Below are 19015 nucleotides of genomic sequence, written 5' to 3' on the forward strand. Positions count from 1 at the left end.
AACAAAATTTACATGTTTCTATATTAAAGGCTTTCAGCTAACCCTTAGAGGCCTCTAGGGGCACTTTAGGCATGGGGAAGGAAAGTCAATCCTCCAATTTCAATTTTAGTTTTGAAGAGAAAAAGTAATAAAAAAATGTGGGGTTGGTCATTTTTCTAAAGATGATTTCTCTTGAGAGGTTGGAGGTACCCTCCGTCAAAATAGTTACAAACTTTCCTTGGACTAATGAGAAGCCTCTGAAAATGTAATAAACATGCTGTTAATGTTATTATGTTAGAAAATATTGCTATTTCTGTTTTTGACTAGAAAATTAGGCAAACCTGTTGTTTTTAAAGATTTTAAAATATGTATTTTTTTTGCAGAGGGTGCCAACGGCGACGGAATGGCGGTCGTGTCCTCCCTGCGGTCATTTGACCGGGAGGAGCAGAAGGAATTCCTGGTGCCCATTGTGATCAAGGACTCGGGCAACCCGAAGATGTCTGGCACCTCCACCCTGACTGTCATCATTGGGGATATTAATGATAACAAGATGCATCCGGGACATAAAGATATTCTTGTCTATAATTACATGGTAAGTTATAATTATCTTCATTTTCTTCTAGGATAGAGGAATAGAACATTGGAAATATTAGTATTATAGTATTATCTATTCTTATAGGTTTACATTATTTGCAATTAAACTTGTTTAAAATAAAAAATATATAGGTAAATCTATCTACAAAAAAAGGTATACCTTTTCTTTAAAAGAAGGAAGTATTTCTAGTTTTAATTAATACATTTTTGCAATAATTTGACGCAAGCAATTAAATATTATTGTAAAAGTACATAACACCTAAAGTATAACAAATTATTTGTTCAAGTCTACACAAAATAAATGAACGTTTTTATCTAGAAAATATGCTAATTGTTGTTGAAAACTATTGCCCACTATCATATATTGCATTGAAATATAAAAAATATAGAGGTTAAATAGAGTTTATTTAAGTCTCACATAATATAGATTATTTCATATTGGAAGATTTTATTAAAAATATTAAAAACATGAAAATGTTTTTGTAAAATATAATTTAAACGTTGTTCAAACTTCTGAAGAAAAATTATGCATGGAACCTTTCTTCAGAAGAAATTGTTCGCCTATATGTAAATGAAATACTTTTCTCATTTTTAACATTATCGCTGTTAGGTGAAATTCGAATCGAAATTGTCTTTAACTAACTTGTAAGTCTAACATTCCTATGGAGTGTCTTCAATGTCAATAAAATATTGCTTAGGTCGTCAAAGAGATCTTATGGACAGACACAAACACAAAACAATCAGCAAATAATCAAAATCACACAGCTAGAATATCAAATAAACTAAATTTTTTCCAGAATGGCTTAAAAACCAATTAATCACTTATCATTTTAATATCTACGGAAAGCTGTCTATAATACGATGCAATAAATAACTATTGTTTTTCTAGGGCTCATCCCCTGCTACTGAGATTGGCCGCGTGTACGTGTATGACAAGGATGACTGGGACATTGCTGATAAAACATTCAAATGGTTTAAGGTAACTTTTAATTATTTATTGTTTTTGTTTTTATTGAAATATTAGAATTTGACGTGTTTCAAATAGTTATGGTTAAAAAAAAGTTTATTGACTAAAACCATCATTAAGAGACCAATACAAATCATACTTATTTCTTTTTTGTTCTATTAAGAGAAAACGAAAAATTCATGATAAGTAGATTTACAAAAAATGTAAATATATCTTGCAAAGTGTCAAACAGTTTTGAATTATGTAAAAATTCGAAGGCTGTTTTTTTTATATTATGCACAATCTTTCCCTTTTATCCAGAAAATTAAAGATATTTTTCTTTTTGCATATCCAGGAAAAAAAAATTCAGATAGATATTTTTCATCTAAAGAAATAACATTTTCACCCGGCCAAAAAAATATCATTAAAATTAATTTTCAATTAAGATATTATCATGAATCAATACATTTTGTCACAATAAAATTTATATTTGATTGATGAAAAAGTTGAAAGCAAAAAAGTTATTCTTTAGATGAAATATTCCTACCAAGCACTTGTGTGCATTGGGCTGTTTATTACAATAGTTCCCAAAGTTTTTTTAAAAAAATTCTTATTTGTTAGCTTATTAACTTTGGGGACTATTATTGAATTTTGATTGGCTGGTTCATTAAGTTAAGTGTCTGATTGTTCAACCACTAACTATAATCTACAGAAGGGGTAATTCTTTGTATCATCATTGGGGATGTATTGTACATCGATTTACCGGTCTTTGTCCTATCCCTTTGAATCTCTGATTTGTGTGTATGTGTGCTGATTTAATGAGTTTTGTAATATTATATTAGGGTTGATTTCTTGCTTCGCTGCACACATATAGTATACCCAGGGAGGAAGGGGACTTTGAACTTTTAAATTGGTCCCCAAAGTTTATAACAGCTATTTCAGGTGTACCTACTTTGGGGACCCTTTTCTTACAAAAACTTATTGGGTGTAGAAACTAGCAATATTCAAACTTTACCACCAACTATTATAATCTGTAAAAGGGATAATTTTGTTTACCATAATTGGAGTGTACATCAATTTATTTTCTATTGTCTTATCCCTACAGATCCCTGAATATACAACACAGTACACAAACCAAACTATAAACTGGTTTAGAATGATGAATAGGCATTTTCTGAAATTTAAGCTAGCAGGTCTATAATAGATACTTGTTTTGTCCAAATTATTATTGAAAATTTGATTACAAATACATACGTTCACCTTTTTTTAGTCCAAAGCATTATTCATATAAATAACATAATTAGTGTCATGAGTCTTACATTGTATAGAGAAAGATACAAAATTAAGAGGAAGAAAAACTGTACTTATAAAACAAATTTTAATTTAGCCCGTTTTTTGGTCCAGAATGTATGTATTTGGTTAGAAAAGCATATTCTAATCCTGTTATGCAAAATGCATAAAACCAAGAACATGGTTGTGCAAAGATTATACAAAACATGCAAAAAATTACTTTCAAAACATGGATCAATGCCATTGAATAAGTCACATGCATTAACAAGATTTACTGTTTTACATCTCCATAAAATATTACATTTAAGAGTGTAATTGGCTTAAACAAAACATTGAAAGAAGTGTTAAAATTTCTTTGAAATACTGGGTGGTTTTCCCACAAAGTGCCAAGTCGAACATAGAACCATCTCCCTTTTATTTTGAAAATAAGGGGGAGAGGTAGTTTTTCTCGTTTATTAGTGTTTAAATTTAGACAAAATTTATTTAAATTAAATTGAAATAGAAGAGGGGTGTTTCTGTGCTCGCTAAGCACTTTGAGGTAAAGAACCAAATATTGTGAAGTGGTATTTTTGATAAAATAATTGCAAAGATGTTTCGCAACTTATTCTGTGAAAAATTAGAATCTTTGTGGATTATTGGATAGCCCATATGTGGAATACAGAACAGACTTACACAATTTCTCTTTTTTATTCAACTTAATCTCAGGGATCTTAAAGGATAAGACAATGGACTATAAATTGATGGACATAACATCCCTAATGAAAAAGTACCTACCCCTTGTGTAGATTAATTTATTGGTAAAAAGTTCTAACACTGAAAATTTCAACTAATCAATCAAGATTTAGGAGTGACCATTTTTTTTGCTAACGAATGAATGTGCTTGTTTAAAAACATTTTGGGTACCGGTGTAATTTACAGTCTAATATTCCCTCTGACTTAATCCACTATTTAAATAATTTGAATTCAAGGATAAAGTTTAAAAAAAAATAGTGACTGCCTCTAGAATCTATAAGGGATCTGTATATGAAAGGAGTTAAAGCGCATAAAAATAGCCTTAAACCATACAAAAACCTAATTTATTAATAGATAAAATATCTTCTCAAAAATCAATCAGTTTAGTGGTTTGAGGGATCTTAACATTGTATTTTACCAGTTTTATAAAAAAGGATATAGTTTAAAACGATGATGTCAGTCAAAGACTTTGCCTCTTCATGATTGACTAGATCTATTAAAGTTAAAAAATTTATTTTAGGACGAGGCGCACCCGTATTTCTCACTGAACCGTGACACTGGTATGATCACCATGAAGCATGGTGTCAGGGAGGGAAGATATCAGCTCAAGTTCAGAGTTCAGGATAGAAAACATACACAGGTAACAATTTACGCGGCATTCAGACAAATATGGGTCCTCAAACACAAAGTGTTTGTGTAGCACTGATGTTTAAAACCCGTCCAAAAGTAAAGTGACGAAACTCCCCTCCCTTATTTTAAAGATAAATCTATTTTTTTAAATAAGGGGGAGGGGTATAAGTGGTGTGAAAGCCTCTAAATATCCCTAAGCAGGGCAACAATAAAAAACTTCTTTTTTTAAAATTTCAGCTGTATCATACCTTAAGAATAGAAAGAAATAAGATTAAATGGCTAGTAAGGATGCTGTGAGTATTGGTGCAAAAATATGACGTAACAAAAAAAATTAGCCAATGAGAGGCCGTTATTGACCAATGGTAAAATTTATAGTGGACTCTCATTGGCTAATTTTTTTTGTTACGTCATATTTTTTGCACCAATACTCACAGCATCCTAGTAAGTTTTGAATATTTTAAGAACTAATTAATTAACAAATAAAATATTATTTACTACTTTTTAATCTGGCAAGGCAAAGTAACGTTATTGAAGTAATAACAGATATACGAACATTCTCTATGTTTTACAATTAATATAAATCGATAGCATTTAATTATTTGCTGTCAAACGTTGTTATAAAGTCAAACTGACGCACAATTATATCCTAGGTTGATGTACCTGCCAACGTAACCGTAGTGGTCAAAGAAATACCGCACGAGGCTGTCGTCAACTCGGGCTCCATGCGGGTTGTCGGCATATCGGACGAGGACTTTATCCGCACATGGGACTGGCGGAAAGGCGAACAGACACAATCCCGCGCGGAACTATTCAAAGAAAAGCTGGCCCAAATTATGAACGTCAAGGTTGAAAATGTTGACGTTTTCAGTGTGATGAACCACCCACGGTTAGCCATGACAACTGATGTTAGATTTTCTGTCCACGGGTCGCCATATTTCAAGCCTGTTAAACTAAACGGATTATTGCTTCAGCACAGAGAAGATTTTGAGAGAGAATTAAAGATTAACATCACAATGGTGGGTATTGATGAATGTTTGTATGAGAATGCGAACTGTGAAGGTAGTTGTTCTAATTCACTAGAAATTTCCTCCTTGCCGTATATGGTTAACGGTAACAGAACAGCTTTAGTTGGTGTAAGAGTTAACGTAGAAGCAGAATGTACATGTGCCGCTAGAAACTTTGACAAACCTGAAACTTGTAAAAATGTACATTGCTACAACGGAGGCCGTTGCCTGGAGGGACGTTGGGGTGTAAGATGCCAGTGTCCCCGCGGTTTTGACGGGCCCAGATGTCAGCAGACAACGAGAACATTCAACGGCAAAGGTTGGGCGTGGTATCCACCCCTAGAGCTGTGCGAAGAAAGCCATTTGTCCGTCGAGTTTTTGGCCAAAAAGCCTGAAGGTGTCATTCTATACAATGGTCCGATTGTGCCCCCAGAAGATGAGGAATTGTTAATATCAGACTTTATTTCACTGGAGTTATCGCGTGGCCAACCCCGCCTGTTGTTGGATTTCGGCTCGGGTACGTTGGAATTGCGCATTCCTGTAAAGCATCCTCTGGATGACGGTGACTGGCATCGGATTGATATTTTCTGGGACCGCGAGGTTGTGAGGATGGTTGTTGACTTCTGTACTTCTGCCAATGTTGACGAAAAAGAGGACGGCTCGCCGACATCATTTGACGACAGCACTTGCCAAGTTACCGGCCAAATACCACCATTCAATGAATACCTAAACGTGAACACGCCATTGCAAATCGGTGGAATGGCAGTTGAGCAATTTGATCCGTCCCAGTACCGTTGGAGCCACACGCCGGCGGGAAAACCGTTTGATGGGTGTATCAGGAATGTTATCCACAACTCTAAGCTGTATGACCTGGCAGATCCAGGTTTGTCTAGGAACAGTATACCTGGATGTAGGCCAACACAGGAGGTGTGTAATAACAACAACAGTCCTGGCTCTAGATGTGGGGATCATGGAAAATGCGTTGGTTCACTAAAGGTAATAATTATATAATTTTAACAATGGCAGTCATAAGCATTGCAGCAATAACAAGCAACCTATCAATAATGTGATAAAAAGTAATTTGCTTTTTATAAACATAAGATGAAATAATTTAAAATTAGAATGTGTACCTATTTCATTATAAGTTTAACCACATTATATTGTAAATAGGTATTAGGTATGCTGATCTCCCTTATAGGTTTATTTTAGATAATTTTTGATTCACCAACTTTAAAAAAATTGTATATTTTTGTTTAGGCTCCAAGGTGCGAGTGTAATCCCGGGTGGACGGGGGCTAACTGCAATACAGAGACCATGCCCAGCACTTTCAACAGTCAGTCTTATGTCAAGTATGCCCTCAGCTTCGAACCTGATAGATTCACAACTGATATTCAACTTAGGTATGCGTTGCAGTAGATAGATTTATGACTGATTTGAATCGGTATATAATTACCTGGATGTTGCACCAGATTTTCATGTACTCTAATAAAGTGATAATCCCAGCTGGCTAAAATAATGATAACCCCTGATCTATCCCCTCCCCTCCTACTGAATTAACGAGGTCCATATTTGCAACCTTAATTGATGACTAATTTTCCTCTGTCAATATATCCACGTATTCTATTTATATCCATTCATATTTGTACAGATTTGTGGTTTAAACCTAATATTACTATTTATAAATACTTTGCCTTGTTTTGTTTCTATTTTTTTCTGCTATTTTAACTAAACTTGTAAAAATGGAATAAAAAGTGGTACTTATTACTAGGTAGTATACATAGAAATATCGTATAAAACCTAACCTAATTTTTTGAATAATACATGTACAATTGCAGGTTCCGAACCCGAGAGGAGCAGGGTGAATTATTCCGAGTTTCTGATCAACACAACAGGGAATATGGAATTCTGGAGATTCAACAGAGCAAGCTCAAATTTAGGTATTAATATGGAAATTTGCAATAAATCAGATTATTCTTTCATTATTGTGAAAAAATGTGTATTAGGTTAAGTAAAAGTTAGAAGAGCTCTGCAAGGATTGTTCCCCATAGGAATAGGGTTCCGTAGGGTTAGTCTTCCCCCTACTTTTTAAATATTTTTTTATTTCTAATATTTAGAAAACGAAAGGGAAAGAGAGTCAAAATTAGGTTTAAATTCAAATAAAAATATAGATTCCTAAATTCAAAATATATCTAATATTATTTTTTAGGATATTTGAACTATTTGATTTCTGACTTAAAAATACTTTTTCTAGGTATAATCTAAACTCGTTACGGACAGAAGAGAAAGAAATTTGGCTATCGGCTGTTTATGTCGACGATGGACAATGGCACGTCGCCAAGGTGACCCGCTACGGGTCAGCGGCCATCCTCACGTTGGACGGCGGCGAGGGTCGGCGGTACAACGACTCGTTCCAGTTTGTCGGCCACCAGAATATGGCGGTGGATAAACAGGAGGGAGTTTACGCCGGCGGAAAGGCGGAGTATACCGGTGTTAGGACGTTTGAGGTTTATTCAGACTTCTCTAAAGGTTAGTTTTTGTTTCTGCATCTAAGCACTTATAAAAGATGTGAATAATGCGGGGTAGGAAAGGGGATTCAGACAAATAATTTTTAACATAAATCATTTAACAACAAATCACTCAAACTATTTTTTTCTTTCTAAAGACATAAAATCGTATCATAAATTGATAAGCTTATTTCCTAAATCCTTCAAAATATAAATACATTGTTGTGTGTTGATAGTATACAAACTTTTCCAAAGCTTAAACTGAGTGCAAAGTAAAAGTTGACATAACTTTTATAGTTAAATGCTTTAGCAAGGAATTTGATATTATATACATCCAATGACATAAATATGTTACAAAAAGTTCTTACGGATATAAGTTTTTTGTTTGTTAAAAATAATGGTTGAAAAATGTAGTATTCGAAAGTCTTATGAGCTTCTTTAGGAGGAGGGCAGTATTTTGGACTAAAATCATCCTAAATAAAATAGCCTAAAACCATCCGGGAACATGTGTGAAGCTTCTCTACACTTATGTTATACTATTAATCAATTATTCAATATTTAGGATGTATGGACGACATAAGACTGGAGCGTAAGCCCCTGCCCCTACCGCCCCATGTGAATGGGACCCAGTGGGGCCAGGCCACTATGGCCCGGAACCTGCAGAAGAACTGTCCCTCCAACAACCCGTGTGCCAATGTGATCTGTCCCAACCCGTTTGTATGTGTCGACCTCTGGATGGAATATGAGTGCTCGTAAGTCATTTTACTTTTTAATACTGTATTTCTGCCAGTTGCAGGAACGGCAACGTACCGGCAATGATGTTAAAATAATTAAAGAAATATTCGGGGAATATTTATATTTATCTGACATTATCCTGTCGCTCCATTTTATTTTCAAAACTGGTATAAAATTTTGTCACTTTTTCTTTTTTAACACCAATTGTAGATTATCATATCTCAAAAAGAAAAAAAATAATTCACAGAACATGTTGAATGCAAAATAGTTATTTTTTTTTCGAATCGACTTTACTGAGAAAAAGTGTAAATTTAATTATTATAAATGCGTGCTTTTGAGCAATTTATCTTCTATATCTGCTTTTAATTAATTAAATATATAATGTAATAATGATTATTTTTTGGTGCTTTTGCTGAATTTTCTATATTATGGCTTGGTGTTGGTCTCTATATCCTTACTATGCTATCTCTATTCTATTTCTTCTAGTTCTCTATCTTGAAATAACTACCTAATGTACTATGATCAAATTAATTTAACAATATTTTTGTATTAAATGATTTTATTGTAAAATCTGGAAACAAACAAAATTTTAACTATAAATATTTTTATGTGTAAAAAGTGTAACTCAACTTATTCTTCCTCAAATTAAATTTACCTTTTTTATATTAATGAAACATGATAAATGAACTGTAAAAAACGCAAATAAAACTCAATGCACTTTCCTACATCAGTCATAACTTTCTTTGTTATTTTACTAATAAACTAACAAACCCAATATCCCGACTAACATCTAGATGTCCGCGCGGGCAACGCGTGACACCTGACGGCAAGGGGTGTGAGGACCGCAACGAGTGCCTGGACAACCCGTGCCTCAACGGTGGCAGCTGTATGAACCGCGACAAGAACGAGCGCTACAAGTGTGTGTGCGCCAGCGGGTTTGCCGGCGCCAACTGTGAGCTGATGCAAGAGGAACAGATACTGCGGCTGTCAATGGGAGCCCTGGCCGCTATTCTTGTTTGTTTACTAATCATACTCAGTAAGAAATACTCCCCGCTGAACAAGCGCTGTACCCCGCTATACAAGTGGTGAACACCGCTATACAAGCGCTGAGCCCTGCTAGTTTAGACTAACCTGCACTAATATTATTATATTGCATGTTTCTGTTTTTCTTGCATGTTTTTAAAGTAAAGCTTTATTTTTAGATAAAAAAGATTAGATTTTAATAGATTTTTTCTTTGAGAATTACATAAAAACTTTACAAACTTAAAAAGTTAGTTATAGCTGAATGTGATTCCAGCTTTATAATCTGAAAATTAAGTTTTCCTCTATCGCACTTTTGCATGTTATGATTATTTTCTATTACCTTACTAATTACCTTTCTGATAATCAACATTTTTATTTTAGGTTATTTTATTTCTATATTATTTTTGTTTAATGCACCTTTTTTATTATTTTTTTATTTGTTGTGTAGTTGTCCAGTGGGCACCCGCCGTCTTGGTTCAACCCGTTGTATCGACCAGGACGAGTGCGAAGACCCGACGTTGTGCGCGAACGGCGCCAGCTGCATCAACCTGTCGGACGCGCGGCGCTTCCGTTGCATCTGTCCGCCGGGCTGGACGGGGCGGTATTGTGATGAAGGCGCCGCAGTTTTGCTCGGCGGCAAAGATTTTATCATTGTGTTTGTCTTCTGTATTTTGTCTTTGCTGAGTAAGTAATTTTTACATAGTTTACTAGGATTGTTAAAATAAAAAAAAATTGTTCTATTTATTATCAAAGGTTTGTGTGTGTGTTACCCCTAGCACATTTTACTCAGGTACAAGTTACCCATGAAAATTCTATAACCTTGGTCAAACCACTATTTTAAGAAACTTTTTAAAGTGCCTGTAACAATGACGTCATACTGGCCTACCATTTGTCTATTAAAATATATACTGGCAATCCATTTGTAATTTAGTATGTGTCTTGGCCTATCATTGGTCATTTGTGTCATATGACATTATTTTATAACTATAAAGAGCTTCCTATATTGGTCATTTCAAGAAACGCCTATCTCAACCCTCCATCATTACATCATGACCTTGATGAATTCGGATATTAATGGACACACACACATAAAACTGTTTTAGTATAATATAGGATTATACAGATTTGGTGCAAAAACTAAAATGTTTCATAATGTACAGTGTTTTATGACCCACATATTTTTAAGCATGAAAATATTGCATTATCCCAGTAATTGCCTGGTAAGCCCCAACCCCCCTCCCCCCTCCCAGTTTCTCCCATTATTTGTTAAATATCAAGAAAATGGTATTATTTAATTTGCTCTTGTTCAATATTTAGCTTTAAACGAGCAGCTTAACATTTAATTTTTCAAATGATATTGTTATTTTCTGGGGTTGACTATGTTCAATTTTCCATAATTTACGCTCCTGGATAGTGGGGGAGATTGTCCAATGATAAAAAGAGGGATTGTACCAAAAGTATTTTACTTAAAGTGCATTCCCTAGCATTATATTTTCTTTTATTTCTCTAAATTCATAAATTTAACAAATCAGGGAAAAACAAAACAAATTAAGTCTTTAGCTATATTGATTTTAAAATTAGTGTAGTTGCAACCCTATAAGGTTTAGGCATGCCTTTCTTTTTTTTTATGGTTTACCTACGAAATGACTTATGGCCAAATCCCTTGCTATATATTGATATGTCGAAAATGGTAAACTCCTTTAATATAAATACATCTGTTTTAACTTTTAATATATCTCTTATTTATATAGACCACATAAAATTAACTTTGATTTTTTAGATTAAGCTTTTATTTTATGCACAAAATTATTATTTTGTTATTTAATGTATTTTTGCATGAAGCAAGTTTTTTTTTACAATTATATTCATGTTAGATAAATAGATATTAGATAGGTAAAGATAGAATTATTTAAATCTATTATGAAGTATCGCAGCAAATACAAGCAATCAACGTAATCCTTATATACAAGTAACAGGATGTCTATCTGTCTGTACCGAAGGACCACTGAACTAATATGGTTCTCCTTTGCAATGTAGCTTCTCATAGATCCAGGGAAGGTTTGTAACTATTTGGGGGGAGGGTGCCACCACCCTCCCAAGGTAAATCGTCCCTGGAAAAAAATGATCCAAGTCCCTAAAATTTTCTTTTTTAAATGGGCAGAAAATCCCTCCCCCTCATCTTAAGTGCCCCTAGAGGCCTCTAGGGATATAACCGCTAGTGAGCTATGAAAGGAAAACATTGTTAACACAATTGTAAATAAAAACATATGGATGGACTGGACCCACCAAAAAAACTAAATTAAAATAAACTAAGAATTTTAGACTTTATTTACCAAATAAAAACTAATATTATTTTCTACCTTGTAGTTTTGGTGCTTGTATTCGTTGTGTATAACCGGCGCCGCGAGGCCCAGATCAAATATCCTGGACCCGAAGACGACATTAGAGAAAATATAATCAACTACGAGGATGAGGTATGTATATATCAGTGTTAACACATTTTAACCATTAATTAATTCCACAGAAGGGAAAATTTTTTTATGTTATTGAAAATGTGCAACAATTTATACCTTAAGATCCCTTTTTATTATAAAATGTTTGCAACTCCTAACTTTCCAAATGATTAATTTATCTTTATTTCCATGTGTATTCAAAGGTGAATTTTAAAATAAAACTAGTTTGGCCTATCTACAGCGGAATCACTAAGAAACAAATGGATAACTAAAATAAATTCAGGGCGGCGGAGAGGATGATATGACCGCCTTCGACATCACACCCCTGCAGATTCCTATTGCTGATCCGGCACTCGCAAGACACAGTCTACCTAGGCAGAAAATACCATGTAAGTCAATTTTTGTAAAGTTCTTCTTCATAAGAAGTGTTTTTTTACTCTTTATACTTTTTTTTTAACTAAAACCCATAGTGCAAAGAAAAAGATAAATATGTTACTTATGTTCCCTATAATGCTTAAATTTGATTCTGACATCCATAACTTCAGAATCAGAGCTTTATGTTATGCCGCCTTAATGATGAATGTATGACCCTAAGTGTACAAATTACTAAAAGTTGAAGAATTATTATTTTTAAATATTTAGATCAACACCAACTGCCTGGGCCGGACTCTAACGTGGAGACCTTTATTGAGGATCACAAGCGGCGGGCCGACCTTGACCCTTGCGCCCCGCCATTCGATGATTTACGGAACTATGCGTATGAGGGTGGCGGCAGTACGGCGGGATCTTTATCGTCGTTAGGCTCAGGTATAACATGTACATTAAGATTTTCAGAACTGCTTCTATGAGGAGATACATAATGGTCTGAATCTTATCTTCCGTCATTAAAACATTGGTTTATTGTTGTCTTTACATCTTCCGCCCTATTTGATCATTTCTCAACTCAACGTTGGTCCTCCAACTTTTTTTTTGTCCGTTTGTCTGTTCTTTCCCTTAAAGATTATTAAATCATAACTATTTTTTATTCGATTATCAGAAATTGCTTTTGTCCTCATTTCATAATCTTACTAAATACCAATTTATAAATAAAATTTGGATAATTTTAAGAATCTTTCCATTATGGCTTCGAAACCGATTTATATCCTCTTGAATAGAACCTGTTCTCAGCCATACTGAAAAATCATGTAGAGCATCGTATTACAGACAATTTACCAATGGCCCCTCGGGGCTAAAAAATGGTTTTAATCATATATCTTTATATTAATTTCCGCGGAAAGCTGTCTGTAATACGCTACGATTTTATACAAGTATCTTTGGACAGTTAGACTTTACCAAAATGTTTGATAGTCTAGAATTATTTCTAACTTTCATTATTATTTCAGATACAGATATAGGTCAAATTGGACCATTCTAGTCAACCCAGCCATAAAACAAATTTTTCTCTCGCTCTGCCCACATGCAGAGGATTATACCAGTCAAAATCTTATCAAAAGATATCAGTCATGGACAATAAGATGTGGTGTAAGTCAAAGACTATCATACACTCACAAAATAAAGACAGTTCTTAATGAATATCACTATTTCAATCAGCATTTAATTAAGCTGCTGAAAAAGTTTCAGCTATATAAATAATAGTTGGCAAATTTTATAAAATGAAAGAATACCAAAAAGATAAAGTAAATGGTATAAGCTAAATTTAAAAATCAGGGTTTTAAACTGCAATACTTAAATTAAATGATCATGAAATAAACCATGGACCTAAAACTTAGCAGCCTACGTGATCGAATATGCGCAACTATATGGCCTCTTAAAACAGTGAATTATAAACTAAGTAGAAAGACAAAGGTTTTACAAAGCCACTTTGTTATTGTGTTATAATGATTAACAAATGAATTAGAGGGTCTCGGCTTTGCATACAGTCATATTGGAAAAATAGATAAATTAGTTTTTCTTATACACAATAATGTCTTTAACTATAATTTTTGGTGAACTAAATTTAAAAAAAAATACTTTGAAAATTTAAAAAAGACAGACATTACAGTTAAAAAAACTAATTTATTTTTTTGGTTATTTTATGCTTAGGTGCATTTCAACTATACAATTTTAAATATACATTAAAAAGTCACATTAAATCATTGTTATTCAGTTAAAAAGCAATGAAAAAAATCTTAAATGTACCTCTCTTCGTTTTGCAAAAAAAAATACTTTTAAAAGTGTACAAATTTTCAATTTCAAGTCCACTTTAAACAATGTTCTTCAGTAATTATTAATATGGAATTCTATCAATATCTATTTTTGTCTAAAGCTATGAACATTGAAAATTTTTACATTTTTTCATTTTTTTTTATAGAAAATCGTAGAACCTTTTCTGTTGTTTTTTTATCTACATATTTGTATTAATAATATTTGTATCAGCGTTTTTCTTGTATTTTAACATTTAACAGTTTAAAAAACATTTTGAAACAGTGCTTTTGATTTCTTATTTAAAAGTACATGATAATAACTGTTAAGTGTACATAAAGTACAAGTTTAAATGCTTGTACAACCACTTACTGTACCTCCAAACCCTAATGATCTCAATAATATGTACTTTGAGTGTTTCTCATAACCAATTTTGTTATATGTATATCATTTACAATAACTACTACAAGTACAGCTCAAAGATTTACATATGAATAACACCAAGTTATAAACTATTAAGTTATCATTATACAATAGAAATATTGTTATCTCAAAGGTAATTTTACAGATCTTTTCATCTTGTAATCAACAAAAATTGAAATATTCCTTAAAATTAATTTTGACTAAATTTAAATTCTTACAAGGATATAAAGAATCTAAATATTGCCTTGTTAACCTCGTTGCCATATGTCATTGCCATAATAATAGAGTTACCCTCCAACTAGATATTTTAATGGCAATCTTCTATTAAGTTTTAGATACACTTAACTTTTTTTAATAGAGGACTTCAGTTTTAAAATAGGATTTTAAACTCAATATTTTTAATCAAAATTTTATGAATGAACTTTTGAAAAAAAAATAGAAATATAACCGGCCAAAAAAGAAACAAAATCTTATAATTTTCATTTATATGTCTTGCAAAAACTTAATTTATCTTAAACTAAAAGTCTACACTTTTTATTACTAATCATTTCCCCCAAACTTTTGAACACTAAAATTGTTAGTTTTTAATGTTATTTGGTTGTTAGGATTTATTACCCAAACTCCAATTGCTCAGTAATCCTCATATCAATATTTTTATTCTCTCTTCTTTATACAATTAACTTTTACTAACTTTTGCAAATGAGAAAACAATTTTGTAATGGATAGTTAAATTATTTGTAATTCTGTTGCAATAATAATGTTAACTTTGGCTCAGTTAAAGAATATTTTAGTTTATAAAGATTTGTATAGCAATGTACCCGCTTTTTCTTGTTTTATTCATCAAGGATCTCAAACTATGGTCACAAGATCTAATTGATTAGGTCACAATATATCCCTTTTTAGTACCCAATCTTTTACTGGTTTCCATTATATGGTGCAAATCCATTTATTAATTAATAATTAAGTGCTTTTTAAATTTTCTCTTAACAATCACTATAAACTTTGGACTCTTGTAATTTCTAAAACATTTTTGAATTAAATTTATTTTATGTTTTTTTGTTTTTAACTTTTTTTTACACCAAGAACTGTCTTCCTAAATAAGAAAAAGACAATTGTTAGTAAATTATTATTTACCCATTTTTAGTTTTTTTAAAAAAAGTATTGACAATTATTTTAAAAATGAAACTACATTCCTTATTTTTTGTGGATAGACTATCAATCTCACTAATAAAATGAATCTTAAACATTTTCTGTTATTTTGTTATTATTCTTAGTATATTCATATGAGCTTTTTATTTTATTAGTTAATTTCACCCCTTAAAGGGAAGAGGCCCCAACAAATTACTGATTAATAGCAGTGTATTTGTTATGCCCATTCCCTTCAAATCATTCTTTTTCAGATCATTTTGAATTGTACAAAACTTTATTCTAGTCATATTCAGTATGTTCATTTAATTATAATCAAATTCTGAATTATTTAGTTCACATTTGCCATAATGTTGTTATAGATTTTTTTTTACCAAAACCATCGCGTATTTTTTTGTAATTCTGAATAATATGTTTACAATTTTTATCAAATATTGAGGTGAAATCAAAGATTTGTGATTTTTCTTTTTTTCTTACTTGCCTCCGTGATTGGTTTAATTTATTAATTATCGAAATAAATATTACATTGAAATAATTAAGTATTGTTTTTTTGTGTTGAATCATTGTCGAATTTAGTGGATGTAGAATATACGAGGATATTATGACAGATAAAAAATTGCTGTCAATTTAGCTTGTTATTGCTGTGTCATTTATTGGCCAGTTCGTTCATCCAGTAGGAGGGGAGGGGATATTTAATAATAAATCCATTTTGAAATACCTGTAACAATAGATTTAATACTATGTATGACCTAGCAGACATAATAATCTGAGCTGGATCTTTAAATCACCATTGAAATGATTTAAAGATCCAGCTCTGCTCAACTTATAATTCTTAGCAGACGAAGATTTTTTGGATTTAACTCAATATGATGATTCAAATCCATAAAACAAGCAACCAATTATTTTAGACAATCAGCCTGCAAAGTTTAAAATCGACAGGAAAATTTTAACATGCCTAAATTAACGGTAACGATTAAAAAAGATTTTAATTTATTATAATAACGTATGGTTAAAATTTAGTAAATTATACGTTCTTTGGTTACTGAGTCCTCAGATAAAAGAAAATAAAACACAAGTACCAAACCTCACCTTTTACATTGAAGTCCAGGGCAAGATAATAAAAAATTGAAAATAGGATTAGGTTGAGTTAAAGGTCGTCTTACATATAATATGAATTGTATGTATAACACAGGGTGATAAAAATAAGTGACCCTTTCAAAATAGTTTTGATACTTAAGGAAAAAGGATATCTATCAGTGCATCTGTTTTCTTTATTACATCTGTGTAAGATGCATCTGTAAAATTATTAGGGATGGGTGGAGGGAAAGGCAAATGGAGCATAAATGATAATTGCAGAAGTAAAATCTTGCATGTGTTATCAAACAGTCGACTATTTTTGTAAATTATCATTAAATTATAATCCGGCATTTTAAGCCCAGTAGGGATAGTATTCCGTAGAGTTAGGACCCTTAAGGACTTGAGTTTTTTTCCAAGGACCAAGGGCGTCCAAGCTTTTTTATTTGGTAGGGTGGGGGGTGGGTAATCACCCCTTTACCCCCCACCACCGATTAGATGTTCTTGGCAAGGACTTCAAAATATTTTTTTCTTCTCAAAATTTAAAATAAGAGGGTTAAAAACAGTTTGAGGTAAAGCATCTAAAAATATATTTGTTTTACATAACCTTCTATCTCTATAATTTTTATGACCTTAATCCTAAGATCTTCATTAGATTAAGGGAAAATTAGATTTTATTAAGTAAAATCATTCAGTTGAATAAAGTTAAGAGTAAAGGTGGTAACAAATTTTAAAAATAATCTGTTCTTATTGTTAACAACTTAACAAGTAAAGGGTGCTCTAATAATCTTACTCCTCTTATTCTTACATTTTCGAGAATTTGAACCTTGATTTTAAAGGTTTAAATCAAATCCTTATAAAAAATAAAGGGATCAACTGTAGTTCACGGTAAAATATTCCTGGTAACTAATATTTCCAAAAATCTATGAATTTTAAAGGATACTAGCTGCCAAACGGCTGAACGTACAAATCATACCCGCACACCATTTTAAGCGGCATAAGAAGGCCTACAAATAATCTGGAATAGCCAAGATCCAATGATGCACAAGGAAAGCTTCACTGAAAAAAAAACGCGTAAAATAGGTCTTTTTCTCTGCACTGCAGGCATGATCTGTACGTTCAACCGTTTGACAGCTAGCAGCCTTTAAAATTCATAGGTTTTTGGAAATATTCGTTACCAGAAATATTTTACCGTTAACTGCAGTTGATCCAAATAAAGTATACAGATGAACCAATTGCAATTTTTCTATTCCTTTTTTTATTTTTTATTTTTGGTGGCTAAGCTGTTCTAATACTAAATTTGTGTGTCTGTACTAAAGAATAAAGATCTAATTTTATTTTCTTTGCTGCTATTAGAGATAGAAGATTTATGTGACCAATGAGCATCAATATTAGTGAGAATCACAAACGAAGATAAGTGTCCCTAATGGTATTTTCTTATGTCAGGCTTATGTAAGCTTTTAGTTAAGTATCCCTTTTGGAGTTTCTTAGTTATTGTTAAGTATTCCTAAATGTAGTAATGTTAAGTAAGACTTAGGAAAGGTTTAAGGTACCTTATGAAGTTTACTAGGGGTTCCTATTTTGTTCTTAGTTACATTAAGCTATGTCAAGAAAAAGCAGGTTTGATATACGAGTACCTTTTGGGTTATGTCTTAAAACAGCTAATTGTTTTTCTAACTAAAATTTTCAAAAAATATTCCTATCTTTTTAAAGTTTTTGAGCACGGTTCCTTGTAAATTCCGCAATCCTCTAAAAGAAATCGAATTTCTAGTGTGTATACTGTATATTAGTTTTCTCAGCTGATTCTAAAGATAGAAATCTTACATTTTGTGAACTTCACTACTTGAGCATGCAGTCATGAATGTTTTCTGATTGCTATATAGAAAGAATCAAATTTCGAGGTTTTTAAAATTCATTTAAAAACTTTAATATTATAAAATAATTACAAAGCAGAAAATTCCTAATCGTTGAAAAATGTTGAATGCATTATTTAATATTTAATTATAACAATACTGCACCTGTTAAAATTAATTGAGATTATAACTTTTTATATTTATCTACACTTGATCATTTAAAAAAAAAATTAAGGCGAAGCTTTTCTATAATTAGGGTTGGTCAGTATGTCAGTCTGGAACGGATAGCTTTTTTCGTTAGTTTAAACAAGTTGGAATTGTTCTATCGATTTCAAACTTTGTTTGGTGATTCTAGTAGTAGTTAAGTACGATTTAGAAAGCGTAGCAACTCTATAATCATTACCAGAATGTCCGTGTGTCCATTTTAAAGATGTTGCCTTTTTACTTT

At 32.1% G+C, this 19015-nt stretch overlaps 1 protein-coding gene across 7 annotated transcripts in view; it reads left to right on the forward strand.

The window, feature by feature from the left end:
* The window catches only part of CadN (neural cadherin), a 69815-nt gene extending 53640 nt beyond the window's left edge, over positions 1-16175 (forward strand). For 5 of the 7 annotated variants that reach the window (XM_080164886.1, XM_080164885.1, XM_080164888.1 and 2 more), the window contains 13 exons: positions 363-571; positions 1463-1552; positions 4062-4181; positions 4822-6171; positions 6433-6575; positions 7011-7112; positions 7427-7701; positions 8242-8431; positions 9209-9450; positions 11805-11911; positions 12174-12279; positions 12533-12697; positions 13273-16175. In XM_080164886.1, coding sequence (XP_080021012.1) covers positions 363-571; positions 1463-1552; positions 4062-4181; positions 4822-6171; positions 6433-6575; positions 7011-7112; positions 7427-7701; positions 8242-8431; positions 9209-9450; positions 11805-11911; positions 12174-12279; positions 12533-12697; positions 13273-13304 — 3131 coding nt within the window. In that variant the 3' untranslated portion in view covers positions 13305-16175. Of the gene's footprint in view, positions 1-362; positions 572-1462; positions 1553-4061; positions 4182-4821; positions 6172-6432; positions 6576-7010; positions 7113-7426; positions 7702-8241; positions 8432-9208; positions 9451-9885; positions 10122-11804; positions 11912-12173; positions 12280-12532; positions 12698-13272 lie in introns of all 7 variants that reach the window. The other 2 variants (XM_080164889.1, XM_080164891.1) reach the window with 2 other exon arrangements.
* Positions 16176-19015: the final 2840 nt, after the last annotated feature.

This window comes from Acartia tonsa, chromosome 6, assembly GCF_053477335.1.
Source record: "Acartia tonsa isolate MP-2025a chromosome 6, ASM5347733v1, whole genome shotgun sequence".
NCBI lineage: Eukaryota > Metazoa > Arthropoda > Copepoda > Calanoida > Acartiidae > Acartia > Acartia tonsa.